Source organism: Varanus komodoensis, unplaced genomic scaffold (assembly GCF_004798865.1).
Source record: "Varanus komodoensis strain SLA01 unplaced genomic scaffold, ASM479886v1 scaffold12, whole genome shotgun sequence".
NCBI classification, from domain to species: domain Eukaryota; kingdom Metazoa; phylum Chordata; class Lepidosauria; order Squamata; family Varanidae; genus Varanus; species Varanus komodoensis.
The window spans coordinates 29,826,060-29,842,735 of record NW_025335349.1 but is presented as its reverse complement, the minus strand read 5'-3'; the positions used below and the strand labels follow the sequence as shown (position 1 = coordinate 29,842,735).

General features: G+C 42.1%; 1 protein-coding gene across 3 annotated transcripts in view; it reads right to left on the bottom strand.

Moving 5' to 3' along the window:
- The window catches only part of ANKFN1 (ankyrin repeat and fibronectin type III domain containing 1), a 302,123-nt gene that overhangs the window by 66,196 nt on the left and 219,251 nt on the right, over nt 1-16,676 (bottom strand). For all 3 annotated transcript variants that reach the window (XM_044422145.1, XM_044422144.1, XM_044422147.1), the window contains 3 exons: nt 15,897-16,010; nt 4,641-4,738; nt 1,741-1,831 (listed from right to left, as the gene is read on the bottom strand). In XM_044422145.1, the coding sequence (XP_044278080.1) occupies nt 1,741-1,831; nt 4,641-4,738; nt 15,897-16,010 (303 nt within the window). The remainder of the gene's footprint in view (nt 1-1,740; nt 1,832-4,640; nt 4,739-15,896; nt 16,011-16,676) is intronic.

Below are 16,676 nucleotides of genomic sequence, written 5' to 3'. Positions count from 1 at the left end.
GGCAAGACATGCTCAGCTTGGGTATTCTGGCTTGACAAACAGTCTATATCCAAGGTAGACTTTCAATAGCGCTTGCATATTTGCTTTTTTTCCGTCCCACCTGTTAAATTAAGCAGCGTTTATCTTGTTCAGTCTTCAGTGCTCAGCTGGATAGGCAGAATACACACTGACCAAGAAGATAGTGACCCTTTGAAGTAATGGAACAGAAAGCTACTTGAGGATTATGCTCCAGCAAAACCCAGAGCAGAGCAGGGTTCTAGGGCTGAGTTGCAGCACCCTTCTCAAACAGAGGGTAACTGCACTCATAACTTGTGAACAGAAGGAGTTTGAGGCTATTTCTGAAAAGCATTTCTCAGCAATTAGGTGATGAGACAGCTCCTTCACTTCAATCTTGTTAGCACCTCAAGTTTATGAAATTGTCTAATATCCTAATTAATGCAGGTAATAATATAATAAAGTGAGCACATGGCCACAATTATCTGTGCAGAGGAAGCCAGCAAAAGCACAGTCAATTTTGGCAGTAAATCGTGTTACGCAAAATATGATTAACAGTATGACACTACTGTGCCAGGATTAAAAAGAAAAACTGTGCACACAAGAATAAGAGCCTCCCAAAACATTTTTTCTAATATTTTGACAATATTTTTGTTGAAAAGCAGTGGCTGAAATAATGTTTAATAAATGGATTACAAATGTGTCAAATTTACCTTTTTATGCAACTAGTTCTCTAAACATCATAGGATCAGATTTAAACTTCTTTATCTAATCTTCTTCTTCTATTGAACTGATTCAGATGGTGGTCCTTTTGCCCATGCAATCAGGTTCTTTGTTCTTCCCTTCATACAAACCAGCAATCTCTAAGCAACCATATTTTCTTGTTTCATCCAAACTGGAAAACCCAGGTTGCCAGTTTCAGAACAAGGCAGAATATTAAATGGTTTGAAGTTGGTTTAAGATCCTGGCTTGTTCCAAAGCTGTATATAGTGGTTTCCTGCTTCAGAAACTACAGAAAACTATGATTAACTGAACATGATCTGGTTTAATTGGGACATGTGCAAAAGGAGGAATGAAAGGGTCGCATGTGTGAACAAAAATCTCTTTTCACAGCCCAGCTTGTGAACCCAAGAAACAAGAATCCAAACCAACTTTTCCCCACATCCATCTTTTTTGTGAAGCCTTTCTTTTAACTTCTCATTTCTTACAGCCAGCTGATATAAGCCTAAGGACATTCCATGTACATGAAGTGCACATGAAGGTCATTAAGCTTTCATGTACTTATTCATTACCTTACCTTTGCCCCTTGCTTTCCTCCTTAACCTTTCTTCTCTCTGTAGTCTCTTCTAGTATTAAAATTTGGGTTTTTGTAGGCAAGGATCTCTAATTTTTGCTCCATCTATGGCAGTGTATAAAGTAACATGTATATAGATGGTGCCATATAAAATGTAAACAAATGCATAATATCATGCAGAAGTGCTTGAAGAAAGGAGTTACTTAGAACTAGTCAGTCATAGGACTAAACAGACTGCTAACAGAACTTGCCAAAGCAATAACACATCTTCTAACAGTGCATTTACGTTTTAAATAAAGCATTGCTTGAGTTTTATCATTAAACCTATTATCAAACAATCGTACTTCAGTCTAACTAACTTCTAAAAACTCGCTTTGAAAAAGAGGGAGAGAGAACATGAAGGTCAAATAATATTTGCAGTCAGTATTGACAGATGAAAGTGCTTAACGTACTTGAAGGAGAAGCACAGGAAGGTGTGGAAATCTGCGGCTGTCCCCAGCCTTTCATATTATAAGCATAAACTCGGACATAATAGTTTTTGCCCTGCAGTGAAGAAAAAAAAAAAAAAAAAAAAAAAATCCCAAGTTCATGAATGCAACCTCAGTGAATGTTCCAAAGTCAGGTAACTGATCAGGACAAAGAAATGACATGATTCTATTTCCTTGATACTGTCTATATAAAGGCTGTGGCAATAGTCCACTCTTTTGGACAGCATGTTTGAGGCAGATCACCCAGCTGCTAATTTCATGATTTCACTGGCAGACACTGTGATGATATGATGGCCAATTTTGTTGGACCCACCCTGTGGAGAAAACTTCCTTGTGCAGATTGGGAGCCAGAGAATGTGGCATCTTTCACATCCCTCCTGAAAATGCATTTGTTTCATTAATTAATTAATTAATTAATAGCTTTTCTACCCGTTCCGCCACTAGCGTCTCACGACAACTTGTTCTCCCAGGCTTTCCATGGCTTGTGAACCATGCCACTGCATTTTACTGCACTATACCTTAATTGTAATTGTATTTTAAATATGATTTGAATAGTAACATTGTGAATGTGATTTCAGTCTGTATTTGTAAACCACTTAGGGATATTCAGTATTATAGTAATATTACAAATAAACACATAACTTAAATAAAAAGTTAATAAGTGTAAAAATGGACCAAAATGTGAGGGAACACTTTTTTCCCCTATTTGACCTTCATTGCCCTTCACAACATTTGCATCATCTCCACTGTCCCCTGTGTCATTTCTGGAGCAATTCAGAAACACAATTCTCCCAAACAAATCGAAGAAAGAGAAGGCATGAATTACTAGCAACAACATTAAAAATATTTATATAAAATGTATAATAACTAGTACATTATGCACATGTTTCGACCACAGGTTTTCTTTAATTATAGTGAGATTATCTGTTCTCTCTTTTAAATTGGTTTCAGGTTATCTTTTATAATATTGTACTGCATGTCTTTTCAACCTTTGAGAAGCAGTTCAACTTAGCCATCAGTGAGAAGCCGTGAGACCTTTTTGCTAGTGGTGGGAAAACATGGCAGAATCACTACTGAAAAATGATGTCTGTGAATGAGGCGGGACAGCTGCATAGTAAACACATTGTCAGAAAGGAGTCTAGGAAAGCCCTTGTCTGGAACTACATGGCCATCTGTACATGAGTCCCACACTTGGGTCAACGGGACTTGCTTTCAGGTGGGTGTAGTAATTGTCATAGTTATCTGACCCAGCACTAGTTAGGGGCAAACTCACTAAGGAACCTATACATATTGGATTGGTGTGGAAATGAGCTAGGTTACTCGACAGAACAGAAGTCCTATGGCACATCTTCCAAGCCATACTGATCTTTGGAATTCATCCCCCCACCCCTACTACCATTCTTGCCAGCTTTCCTTAACCCTGGCTCAGACACCCTCTCTGTCAGCCCTCCGCAATCCCTACCTCCTCCCCACCTGAAGTTGGGGCAATGGTGGTACAGGGGAAAGCGGAGGGAAGAGGCTGTTTGGTGGGCTCAGGTGGCTGGTGGAGAGGGTGCCTTGAAAGCTGGGGAGGATGGGAGAGCGGCTTTGACTTTTCTTCAGGCTCCGATTTTAATCAGAGCTCCCCACAGAATACAGGGATTTTGAATGCTTGCCTCTTCTTGGAAGAAAACGTTAGTACCCACCAAGACTCGTCTGGACCCAGTTGCTGAGAATTCCACCTGTATTTCTGCCTAGCACAGTCACCTCTGATGGGCAATAAACAGTTTGGAAGCAGGGAGCTTTGTTTCCACAGCCCCGTTGCCTTTAATTGGAGAGGTAAAGGATGGAATGTGGAATTCCAAAGCTGCAAAGTCAATGCTATTCTATTGGGCTACAAATCTTCCCCAAATACTGGTATCTTCTGGGCAGGAGATAAAAGAGGGGGAAACTCAGTTCATTGATTGGTAACAAGTGAGACTAACTTTTGCATGCACTGAAAACTCAGTCTCACGAACTTAGAAATGTTAAACATTGAGCTTGAAATTGAATTTAGAGGGACTTGAAAACCCCAAGTAACTAAGGCTTGAAAATAATTTTAAAATCAATAATATTCATACCTTGATCCCAATGCACTGGGATGTACTTTTGAATAAATCTATTTAAAATGGTGTGCATTCATAATTGGGGGAATTGCAGTAATACATATCAGGACAATATTAAAATTGTGCGAGTGAGTCTGAAACTGGAGAGTGTGCATGAGAATTTTTTCCTTGAATTTATTCCTGCTATAAACATTGATGATTTTTTAAAAGAAAAGATTTACTATGTGCCACTATTGACAGCATTTACATTCAGCCGCTTCCAAAGGGCCATCAGAAGGAGAAACGCAAAGTGTACAAAGTGGGCTTCCCTAAAAACCCACAAGATTGTCCATGGGGAGATTACTGTCCATTATCCAACCACTTTCAATCTTTATAAAAACACCCCTCTCCCCTTTTAAGTTACTGCAGCCAAGGACTTTTTTCCCCCTATTGAAGCAGTTGAGATAGAATTGTTATTTTAGCCATCAGGCATGGACTGAGGATTGGCTCTCCTCAAAGCCTTTGATCTGGGCTAAGATTAGCCCTGAGCCATGGAGCAGCGGCTGTCATTCCACCCTATTCTGATCCTCCCCACTCACATGGCAAACCAAGCTATGCTGCTGCCTGCATATTCCTGCGTGATGCTCAGATGTGAGAGCCCAGTCATAGTGCGCATAATTACAGGCAGGCCTTCCTGCCAAAGGAAGGGTGCCTGGCCCTTCTCATGCAGCTGAACTCCAAAGTCCAGGGCTGTGCTAGTGTCTGGGGAGCAGCCATCTAAATGAATGACTTGCCATTTACCATTGTGAGGCCAGTGATAGTGCACTTCAAAGTCTGAAGGTTATCCATGATGATTTCCCCAGCCAAAGGAGAAAAGTCTTCTGAACAGCTCCATTCCACTAGAAAATAAATCAGATAGGGAGAAGTTAAATCCGGTGTCAGTGTTCTTCTAAAACAGCATATGCACTGGGCTATTTGTTTCAACTCCCCCTTGTTTGTCTTAGGTCTACATATCAATAAAAGAAGGACTTAAAAAGGCTTCAGCATACAAGTTAATCCAAGTCAACATTTGCTCTTATTTAAGCAACTTACCCTAGCAAAGAGATGATATAAATAAAAGGGAGTTTGGACATGCAGAGACAACTGAGCAAGCGTGTGGATCTATTGATTAGGTACTAGCAATCAAAATAAATCTGTAGCCAAGAGGTGACATTTCATGGGCTTTGCAGCTTGTAGCAATACAGTACAAATGAAATGTGCAGTACTTAAAATGCAGCACCAAACTTTCCTTCTGGAGGAATACCGTAATTTCTAGGATAGCATTGGCACTCCATTTGAAAGGGAAAAATGGGGCAAGGCTATAGAAACAAAGATATAGCCCTGCTCATCCTTCTGTACAAGCTGGATCACAATCTGCAGGCAGGCCTGTTGTGCACACGTCATCCGATGACTGAAGCAAGGACACAACATTGCACAAGAGAGCCAGTGTGGTGTAGTGGTTAAGAACATGGGACTGGGACTCAGAGGATCTGGGTTCTAGTCCCCGCTCGGCCATGGAGCCAACTGGGTGACTTTGGGCCAGTCACAGACTCTCAGCCCAACCTACCTCACAGGGTTACTGTTGTGGGGATAAGATGGAGGAGGAGATGTAAGCTGCCTTGAGCCCTTTGTAGGAAAAAGGCAGGATATAAATCGATAAATAAATAAATAAGAATAGGCTCCCTGGCAAAGAACTAAACATGTGACTGTAGTTTGCATACAAATGCACAACATTTCACTGCACTGCTGAAGAGAGTTACTGCTGATGGACACCTCAAGGGCCAGTTCTCCCTCCTCATTCCTCAGCTCTTCAGAAGGAGGGCACCAAGCAGAGGACTGTCCTCCGACATCTTTCTAAACAGAAGGAGGAGATGTCTAAAGTAGGATGATTGGCCATGCGGCCACCCTAAGCAGGCCATGTACGAGGCAACTTGCTATCTAGTGCCTCTGGCCATTTTTTTTGCAAAATCCGGCTGGGTTCACATCAGATGTAGGTGTGCGTATATTTGTGAGTGCGTGCACGCGTGCATGTGTGTGTGTGTGTGTGTGGGAAATATCCAGTTACATGAAGGGTTCTACCTCAGGGCTGGTCCCAAGCAACACATGTATTCTCCATTATACTTTCCATAGATCTTTATACTTCTGACCAGCTTCTGACTGCACCCTGCTTTTCAAACATAATGTGAGAAGCAGCACTCCCAAGTCAAAGAAACTTTAACTTGTGTCCATTAAGCTTGAGTTCCCTGAGGCTTTAATAAGCAAAGCACCACAGACTTTATTGAGAGTCATAGTACTATCTGCAGCCACCGCTATGAAAATTTAGAGGCTGTTAACGTAACATCTTGTAGGGGTTCCCTTGCCTGTGTATAGCCTCCTTTCATTAGAGCATGCCTGTAAGTGTCATTATACTTGATGGCCTGTCACATTTTCCATTGTAAACCACAATTTTCTGGGTTTTATAACTTTTGCTGTATTAAATCACTTAGAACTAAAGCTGGGTATACGAGCTGCCAAAACAGACAAGTTCCATTATGCTGCCAGCATAAATTGGAGAAGACCTTCCTAGGTTGTTTAATGTCAAACAAAAGTAATGTGCAGTCTTGTCAGAAGACCTGTCTTGGAAAAAAGTGGCCTACCACGGGGGGCCATTCTTTGCCACGAGGTACAAAGAAACCATATGGCAAAACTGAAGGTGTGCTGTGGAAAGGAAAGGCGGTAGCAAAGTGGACAACAGTGGAGCGGGCCTTAAGAAGAGAGCCAGAGTTCACTAAATTTTAGCCTAACTTTTAGACTTCCTCTTTGAGACAAAAATGAAAACTTTGGAAAGGGAGATGGAAGAGGCCGTCATACAAGCTCACCGCATCTCTCCATGAGGTGTGCTATCATGATTGTAATGAAAGAATTACTGGGGAATGTCTACAGTATTGAGAAGTCAATGGGCCTTTATCAATGGACCCAAGAGGAAGTGCTAGCAGCTATCATATGAATCACCTCCAAAGGGTACCCAAAGAAACAAATAAGCCAGCCAACGATTACGTTAAAAGAAACAAGGTGTTCTTTAGAGAAATGGCTATTAAGGAAGGCAAGTTGAGTGGTAAACTGTCTTGAGATTCTGTAATGATTTGATACATTATAAAAATTTAAAATATACAAATAAATAGAACCCATTGAAAGATCCCCTTCTGGACTTGTGTGCATGTACATGCATTCCAAATGAGTAGAATTATTAGCAGGGAAAACTCAGTTGGGATTAGGAACTTTAGGATCCCAGGGCATGCCTAGGGGCCTGGAAATTGTGGAGAAGGGGCACTAGAGTTCAGTGGTCAAAAACAGAACCCGAGAGCTGCATCTCTTTACCTTGCAGTGCTAGGTGGATTCCATAGGTGTGGACATGCTGGAGAAAAAAAATATGAGGTTTACATATGGGTTAGGAAATGCATGTCCAGGGTCCTTGAAATTGTCAAAATAGGAGAAACAAGTTGAGTGATCAAAAAGAACCACCTGAATTATATTCTTTTGCCCTTGTGTAAATGTACATGCAATCCAATGGAATATAATAAGTGGAGTTAAACTGAAAGTTCAGGTTAGGTTTAGGAAACGATGGATCCCTGGAAATAAGCCTGGGGCTGGAAATTGGACAGTAAGGGAATGCAAGTTGAGAACCGCATTTCCATGTTTGCCTTCAAATAAGTGTGTTCCAAAGGGATGGACAGATTTGAGAAAAGAAGCTCAACTTTGAGTTAGGAAACCTGGGATGCCTGGGCATGAGTTACAGACTGCAAAATGGCCAGATAGAGAATGCAAGGTCAGTTGCCAAACAGAACTGCTTGAAAGAGGCAGTGATGCACTCTCGTGCATATAACATGCATTCCAAGGCAGTGGGGTCGAAATCAGAGGTTAGGGTTAGAAAATATAGAACTGCAGGTGCTTGGAAATCATGGAGAATGGGCAGGCAAGTTGGGCAGTCAGAAAGAAGTGCCCAGTAGCTGATTTTTTTTACCCTGCAATGCCTATGAATGCATTCCAAAGAGGTGGAGCTATTGGAGAGAAAATTTCAGATTAGGGTGTGGTTTAGGAAATGCTGGTTTCTTGGATACAGTCATTGGCTTGGTGATTGGAGGGAAAGGACAGGCAAGCTGAATGGTCAAAGAAAATGGCTTTATGACTCCATTTGTGTACTCACATGCATTGCAGTACATTCCAAAGGGATGGAAGCATTGTAGTTTATTTCTCAGTTTACTGTCAGGAAATCCTGCATTCTTGGGCATGTGTATGGGCCTGGAAATTGGCCAGACAGGGAATGTAAAGTCAGCAGTCAAAAAGCACCAGTTCATAGATCTAGTTATGCACTTTGGCTCATGTACAGGCAATTCAATATGGTAGAAATATAGGAGTGAAAAACTGAAGTTAGGTTTATGGTTTGAAAACCTTGCTTTCCAGAGTATTGGTAGGGTCCTGAAATATGGCAGATAGTGGAGGCAAGTTGTGCAGTTGAAACAAACTCCTTGGAACTTCCACTTATTCCGATTTGATTGCATTGAAATCCCCTCACAGGAGGTGGAAAGATTGGAGTAAAAATTCCAGGTTCAGGTCAGGGGGAAGGTTTGGTTTAGGATATCTTGGGCTGATGGGTGGTTGAATGGAGCTGGAAAATGGCTGCATAGGCAGCACAATTTGCCCACTCAAAACCAACCAGTTGAAATTTGCATTTCACTGCAGGAGAAAGCTCAGCTTCAGGTTAGGGTTGGGGAATAATGGATTCTGGGGCATGCCTTGGGGCCTGGAAATTGTGCAGACAGGGAAGACAAGTTTGAGTGGTCAAAAGAAGAATCTTAAGTATGCATGTCAGCCCTTCCTTTCACAGAAACACATCCGAAAGGGTGGGCATTTTGCAGAAAAAATATCTCAGGTTAGGGTTCAGGTTATGCAATGTTGTACCACTACGTCAGTCCATGAACCTGGAAATTGCTGAGAAAAGCCAGGCAAGCTGTGTGATCAGAAAGAAGCCCCTTGTGGCTGCAATTCTGCACTTGCGTTCATGGAGGTGTATCACAGTGGGGTAGTAGTACGGGAGTGAAAATTTCGGCTTAGGTTCAGGTTCAGGGGAGTTTGGATTCCTGGGCATGGATGGGTCTTGGGCAACATAGGGAATGGAAGATGATAGGTCAAGAAGGATCCCTCAAAAAGATCCCCTCCTGCTCTGGCTTGCATGCGCAGGCATTCCAATTTGGTAGAATTGTTTGAGCAGAAGGCTCAGATTAAGGTTCCAGTTCAGAAATGTGGGAGCTCTAGGCAAGCCTTGAAATGCTAGAGAAGGGGCAGGGAGTTTGAGTAGTTAGAAACAAGAACCCGAGTCCTGCATTTCTGCACTTCCCTGCCATAAGGGCATTCCAAAGGGGTGAAGGTATTAGAGAAAAAAAATCTCAGTTTTGCATTAACTGTAGGAAATGTTACATAGATCCCTGCACAGGATCATGGGGCCACAAATTGCCTAGGGAGGGCAGTTGAACCAAGTAAGCAGAAAGAACAGTTTAGCAACTGCAGTTGTGCAGTCACATGCAGTCAGGTTATTCCAATGGGGTGGATGTGCTGGACTGAAAATCTCAGGTTTGGGCTAGGGAAAGTTTGGTTCCTTGGATATGTGCATTCTGGAAAATTCAGGGCTGAGCCAATGAACATGAATGATGGTACTTAGAATATTTAAAGTTTATCATGGCATGTACCAACCCCAATACATTTTTGAGGACATGCTCCTTCAAACTCTAGTAAAACCATCTCTGAGTATATGCATTGCAGTGATGCCATGATGGTGCCTTGTCAGCATAACTAGAAATCGAGCCACTGAAGGACATGAAGATGCACTTCTTGGAGCACTGCAGAACCGCTCCCAAGATCTGACACTTCAAATACGGTCAAACAAACAAACAAACACAGGCTTGAAGCCACTGAGGTTCAATAACTGCACATCAAATCTCAGTATATACACCCCCCTGTGATAGGTGCACACATGCACCCCCATCATGCCATGTGGTGACGACTCTTATTATGTCCTTCTATCACTGTGACCTTGTCACTTCTTTGCATTTCGATTGGCTCCCTGCTGTGCCACAGGTCAGCCCCAGGGGGATGTTTTAAGCCTCCTAGCACTGGAAATCAAGCCTAGGAATGGACAAATGTCACTTACGCCCACATTCACATTTTTAAAAAATGGCTTTCCCCTATCTTGTTTATAAAGAGATTGGTGAATTTTGGTAAAAGTGCTCTTATATCTCCTTGAATTTATTTATTTATTTATTTGAAACCTTTCTATGCCACCCCCATTGCAACAAAGCCTCGGGGCGGCTCACAACATACATAAAATACAATCAATAATTAAAAAACTGGTACCATCTTGGCTATATATTAAAATCTATAAACACAATAATAATAAATTAACAGTTAAAATAACTTTTAAATAAAAAGGTCTTTGCCTGGCGCCGAAAAGCAAATAATGACGGCGCCAGGCGGACCTCTCTGGGGAGCGCATTCCATAGGAAAAGGGAGCCACAAATTCTTTATGCATTTTATGAGGAAGGGAGAGCTGGTGGCAACTGAAGGGGCACGCAGAACCCCTGCCTGAAGCAGAGCGAAACCTCCTTTGTCTTCAGGTGCTTAGCCAGGAGAGGAGCATTCACTTGGGACTTCACCATCCATGAACTTTCCAAGTCCATGCCAATCAGGTCCAGCTTGGGACTCTATCGAGAAAAAGCCTTGTTTTTCATCCTAACATAAATTCTAAGAATTCTCCTCAAGAGATGCATCATCACCATCATGGATTCAGGTGAAACTTGCTACTCAAGTGTAGTACGTAGTACCACCTGTGCATGTGAGAACAGGAACTCAGAGACCAATCTAGCAACCAGTCTGCATATTGTTCTCAACTTCATGTGGTCCCCAAAACCTCCAGCAGACCACTCACAGGCTCTTGAGCCCCAACCCTATCTTTGCCACACGTCTAAAGACAGGCAAATTTTCACAGCACCTTCAAAGCAGCCCAGGTATATGCTTTTCATGAAACTGAATGCTTTAACTTGCCATAAATATTTTTCTTTCAGAGTGCTAATTTTTCAAACAAAAGCAAAAACCAAAATCTAACCAACCAAAACCCAGAGATCTTTCTTGGCAGAGCACATTTTGCACTTAATACTCTGCATGATTTCTTTTTCCCTAACCAAATCCTTAAGATGGAGCTAAGGATCAAAGAAATTCTCTCCTCAGCATGGGGCCTCTTAAACTGCAAAATCTTGCTTTCTCTGACAAACATGCAAGCTTTGAGGTGAAGGATGGAAATAAGAAGCTTCAGGCACTGAGGGCAGAGCTCATGGAGGCTAAAACAAACAACAACACTGACGTGGGCCTTTTAATGTCACTTCTTGTTATATAAGGACCTAGCTGACCTGCTCTACTCTGCATTGCATCTGAATAGTCCAGGCTCTCATACTGTGCAGCTGCCAAGTGTCTCACATCTAAGCCACGCTATCTGCAGAAGCATGTGGTCCAGGTCTTGCTGGACTGCACCATCCAAGAATAAGAGAGAACCCACAACTTTCTTCCCTCAGAATATCTCAGGAGGATTGTCTCATATTGTCTTTGAATTTGGAGGACTTCCGATAATCCTAGAACATGATTCTTTCAACATGAGGATCAAATTCAATTCTTGAATCAAGTTCCCATGGTCTGTATTCCAGGGGTTTGGGGGGGGGGCAGAAGGCAAGAGGACCTCGAGGCCAAAATACTCACAGCACCAGCACATTGTAGTTAAAGCTCGTACTGTCAGCAAGTCAACCTAACTTAGCTTTTTAGAAGGAGGAGGGAACATGCCAAAACCAGAAATCCATCATCCAGTGGGAAAAGGGGGTTGGACCAGGAGAATGGGGCATGACAACCTGGGAAGCCTTGGAGGATTGGACCCCACATGGCTGGGATTTGGCCTGCAGGCTTGACCTTCAGCATCTCTGATCATGGAGATCAGATGCGAAAGGAAGATCCCATCACTACATGTTTAGAACAGCAAGATCAGGAGTTGTATCTAGCTTCTGAAGATATATCATGCGAGTGCATCTCTATTCTGTGGAGTGACACAAAGGATCCTTATTGCATGATGATCCAACAATCCTTTACTTATCCAGTCAGCCCCCCTGCCCCAATTTGCGGCAATTTCTGAAATCCACCTTCATGATGAATAAGACCAGAGGGAGACAGAAAAGGGATTTGCTGTTCATTTGATTCTTTTAAAACTCTGCAGCATAGATTCTATTATTATTATAATTACCAGTCAGTCTTAGAGGAGATCAACCCTGATTGCTCTTTAGAAGGCCAGATACTGAAGTCGAAACTCAAATACTTTGGCCACCTAATGAGAAGGAAGGACTCCCTGGAGAAGAGCCTAATGCTGGGAAAGATTGACGGCAAAAGGAGAAGGGGACCGTAGAGAACGAGGTGGCTAGATGGAGTCACTGGGGCAGTGGGTGTGGGCTTGAATGGACTCCAAGGGATTGTGGAGGACAGGGGAGCCTGGAGGAATGTTGTCCTAATGGCTTGGGCATGACTTTGCAATTTAAAAAAAATGTATAGTGTCTATGGAACCAACTTTGCAGGGAGGTTGGTCCCAACACTGTACACTTTTCAGCAGAAGGTCGAACTCCTTTTATTCTCCCATTATTTTAACTATTGAATAGATGGTTATGGTCCTATATTGGTTTTTTTCAGATGATGTTTGGTTGCTGTGGACTAGTGTCTTGTGTTGTATATTATTATTTTATTTTTCCTGCTAACTTTTGTTATTATTTTTGAATTGTTATGATTACAATGCATATCTTACTGTTAGTATTTTTATGCTGTAAACTGTAAATTGTTCTGAGAGCATTTGCTATAGGATAGTCTAGAAAAACTTAAAATAAATAAATAAAATAGTTTTTAATGCTTTATTGCTACTGATGCATCTGAGCCAAGGCCAGTTATTCTTATGGAACTGATTTCAGCCTGGAATATTTATTCAGGTATAACCACTGGAGGACAACCACCAAGGCTATCATCAAGTATTTTTAAGGCCAAACTATGTTGTGCATGAATAAAGCAACCCAAATGGAAGCCAAAGATTAAAACTTAAGAAAAATAATTGCATTTCAGCTTATATAATGCATCCCTCTCATTCCTTTCTCCTTTGCAAAAGCCTGTGCCTGTGAAGTAACAGAAGAAAAGAGAGTGTTTAACCCTACCTTGCCAGCGGACTTGATGTATGAGTGGAATTATTTGAATATTTTAAAGCTCTCAGTGCTCTCGAACAGAGCACTCAGATTGGTAAAGCTAAAGGCAAACAAACATTACATCCCCTGAAGGTCTATTTTCCCACTTTCCACCACCTACTATTGCCTCTGTGGGCTTCGAGACTCGTATCTGTGACGGAAATTTTGTGACAGCAAGTGTGGCGTGGTGGTCAGAGTGCTGGACTGAGGATCTGGGAGACCCGGGTTCTAGTCTGCACTCAGCCATGTAGCTCATGGGGTAACTTTGGGCCAGTCACAAACTCTCCCATCTAACTTACCCCACAGGGTTGCTGTTGTGAGGATAAAAATGGGGTAGAAGAGAACTATGTAAATTACCCTGGATTCCTTACAAGAGGAAAAGAGGCAGGATATGAATGCAGTATAATAATAATAATAACTGCAGGTGAAGAACGGCTGGAGGAGGAAAGTTTCCAAGGAAAAACAGTGGACAGGTGGAGGCTTAAGTACTCCCTTTCCTCCCATCTCTCCTTTGATGCAAAGTACCTGCTGCTGAAGGCCCTTGCCCAAGAGAGGAGAGAGGAGTAAGCTTCTCTTCATGAGATTTATGCTCTGTGTAATCTGCATCTTGCCCCAAGATCCAGCAGCCTTTATACCTTAGAAAATAAGGAGAAACCCATGTGGCAAAATGATGGGAGTGTTGGGCTGGGAACTGGGAGACCTGGATTCTGGTCCCCCCTTGGCCATGCAACTCACTGGGTGGATTTGGGCCAGTCACTGACTTTTGGCCTAACCTATAACTCAGGTCTCAGCTTTTGTGAGAATAAAATGGAGAGAAGGATAAACCATGCAAGTCACCTTCCCTGCAAGAGGACAAAGGGGGAGATTGTGTAATAATAAAAATCACCACCACCACCATCATATGAACTCCCCCACCAGACATTAGCATATTTGAAAGCACAGTAATGGTTTGTGAGGGGAAGGGGGGGTACTTCACTTGCGAGATGCCTCAATATTATACAACAGTTTTTATGATAAGTAATAAGGCTAATACTTATTGTTTTTATCACAATTTGTTCTCTATATTTTCCATTCTTCAACCTTCCTTCCTGCTTTATCACTTGGGATAGGACCGACTTATAGATAAGAATGGTGATAAATTAGTTCAGTCCAAATGTTTATACTGCTCCTCCTGAACTGATAAATGAATCAGAAGAAACTTGTGCACCGAATTCCAGAGTTTACTGAGAATGTGCAACTCAAAACGCAGACAAGAAAGTGTCTGTTAAGAAAAGATGTGCAAAAATGCATGCATGGGGGGAAAGTGCATTGGAAAGAAGCCCATTTTGCTAGTGGAAATTATTTTATTTTTCGATTTATATCCTGCCTTTTTCCTACAAAGGGCTCAAGGCAGCCTACATCTCCTCCTCCTTCTTATCCCCACAACAACCCTGTGAGGTAGGTTGGGCTGAGAGTCTGTGACTGGCCCAAAGTCACCCAGTTGGCTCCATGGCTGAGCGGGGACTAGAACCCAGATCCTCTGAGTCCCAGTCCCATGCTCTTAACCACTACACCACACTGGCTTGCAAGAAGTGTGCATGTAGAAGAAGTGTGTACAAAAATACATGCATTAGAAGAAATGTCCATTCAAATGTCCACACCTTTTCAAGAAGCCTGTCTTCTTTGGGGGTGGAATTTACAGACTGGTACAGGGAGGGGCCAAACAAATTCACAATCAGAAAAATAAGAAACCTGATGAAACCAAAATGGACAGATACACCCATTCCCTACTTATAGGTAGAGTCAGACGGCATACATTTAAAGCTGGTGCAGCCTGAAGCGAACTGTAATAAGAGGGAAATGAAGAAAGACCTGAAGAACTAAAAATGATACATGGATAGAAATGGTAGAGTCAATGGGGAATAAGGAAAGAGAAAGTTGTGTGTCAGGTACAAAGGCCAGAGAATCAGAAAAACGAGGGAAAGGAGGCTAGACAGCCAAAGAAGTACAGCGCTCAAAAGAAATCTTACTCTAGGCATTCTCTTGCGATGGTGGTGGAAGGACAGCTGAGATGAAGATTGGAAGCAGACACATGAAGGGACAGGAGGCCACACAGCTACACTTCCACTCAACAATAAGCATCCAGCAGGCGGCCCTGTATGGCCAAGAGGGCCCTTTGCTGTCCCTTCCCCTTGTTGTTCTGAACATGGGATAATTTATTTATTTAAAACTTTTTAGACTGTCCCTTACCATGGTCTCAGAACAGTTTAACAATAACACAAAATAGAATAAAACATAGCATCCTAATAAATTTATTCCAATCAACAATAAAACCCTTATTAAAACAATCAATTCTTAAAACATTGGGAAAATAAAAAAAGGTTTTAGCCTGGCACAGAAAAGAATAAAGTGATGTGGCGCTGAAAAGGAATAAAGTGATGCGACGCCATGACGTTTTAGCCTGGTGCCGAAAAGAATAAAGACATGTTCTAGCTGCGGCATGTGGATGCCTCTGCTAGAAATTCAGAGGAATGATGCAGTTACGTCCCTTCTACTTCACTTCTGGACAGCAGAGCTCATGGGAAAATCTGGGGAAGTAGCTCACATCTAAATAAACATCATTGATACACAGATGTTCCGATAAATATATTTCAATCCAATCTATGCTTAACATTGGACTGTGGAAAGGTTGCCAAGCCCAATTCAGTCTAACTTGTTTCAACGAACGGTCACGAGATTGATTCAGATCTAGTACCTTTGTACTTAGTAACCACTGCTGCGTTGATGCTATGAGGCTCTTGGAAAGTGACAGTGAGTGATGTACTGCTTGTTACCGTAAGGCAGACGTTGGTTGGTGCCTCCGGGGCTCCTGGGAGCAAAGAAAAAACACCATGTGTCATGCAGAAGAAATATCTTTCAAACAGTGCTCTGGGTCATCAATGAAATACGTCAAAACTGTGCAGCAGTGGTGAGCTTTGGTTTAAAGTTGCTTCTGTTTGTCTTTCGAATGCTAGCAAGCCATTCCTGCTAAAGAGATCTGATCGCACTAGCTGTTTCCATGATGGCCTTCAGGTCTTCTGGACAGCACTAGCATCCCTCCTCCATCAAACACATCTTCGATATATGTCAGCCGTATACTATCAGAGGTCACCAAGGAACAACGGAGTTCATTCATTCATGTTTATTTTGTTTCTGGATTTCAGTACTTGATTCAAATGATTGCTAAATATGCAAATTCATGGATATGACTGAGCTTAAATAATTGCTTGATATTTTACCCCATTTGAGAAACAAATTATTGCTGCAACACTCTACATGTCTACTTAGAACTAAATCCTATTAATTTCAACAGCCCTAATTTCTAATTCAATGAATACAGCCTTGCAGCCTTAGCCTTGCTAAACTTCAGAAACTGCAGGATGGAAATGTTAGTAAGTTGCATTTCTAAGGAATGAGGATTCTTAGGATGAGCCCGCTGAATTGATCACTGACCCCGAGACACTGGGTGAGGACTGCAGGTCATGAGCTCAAACAG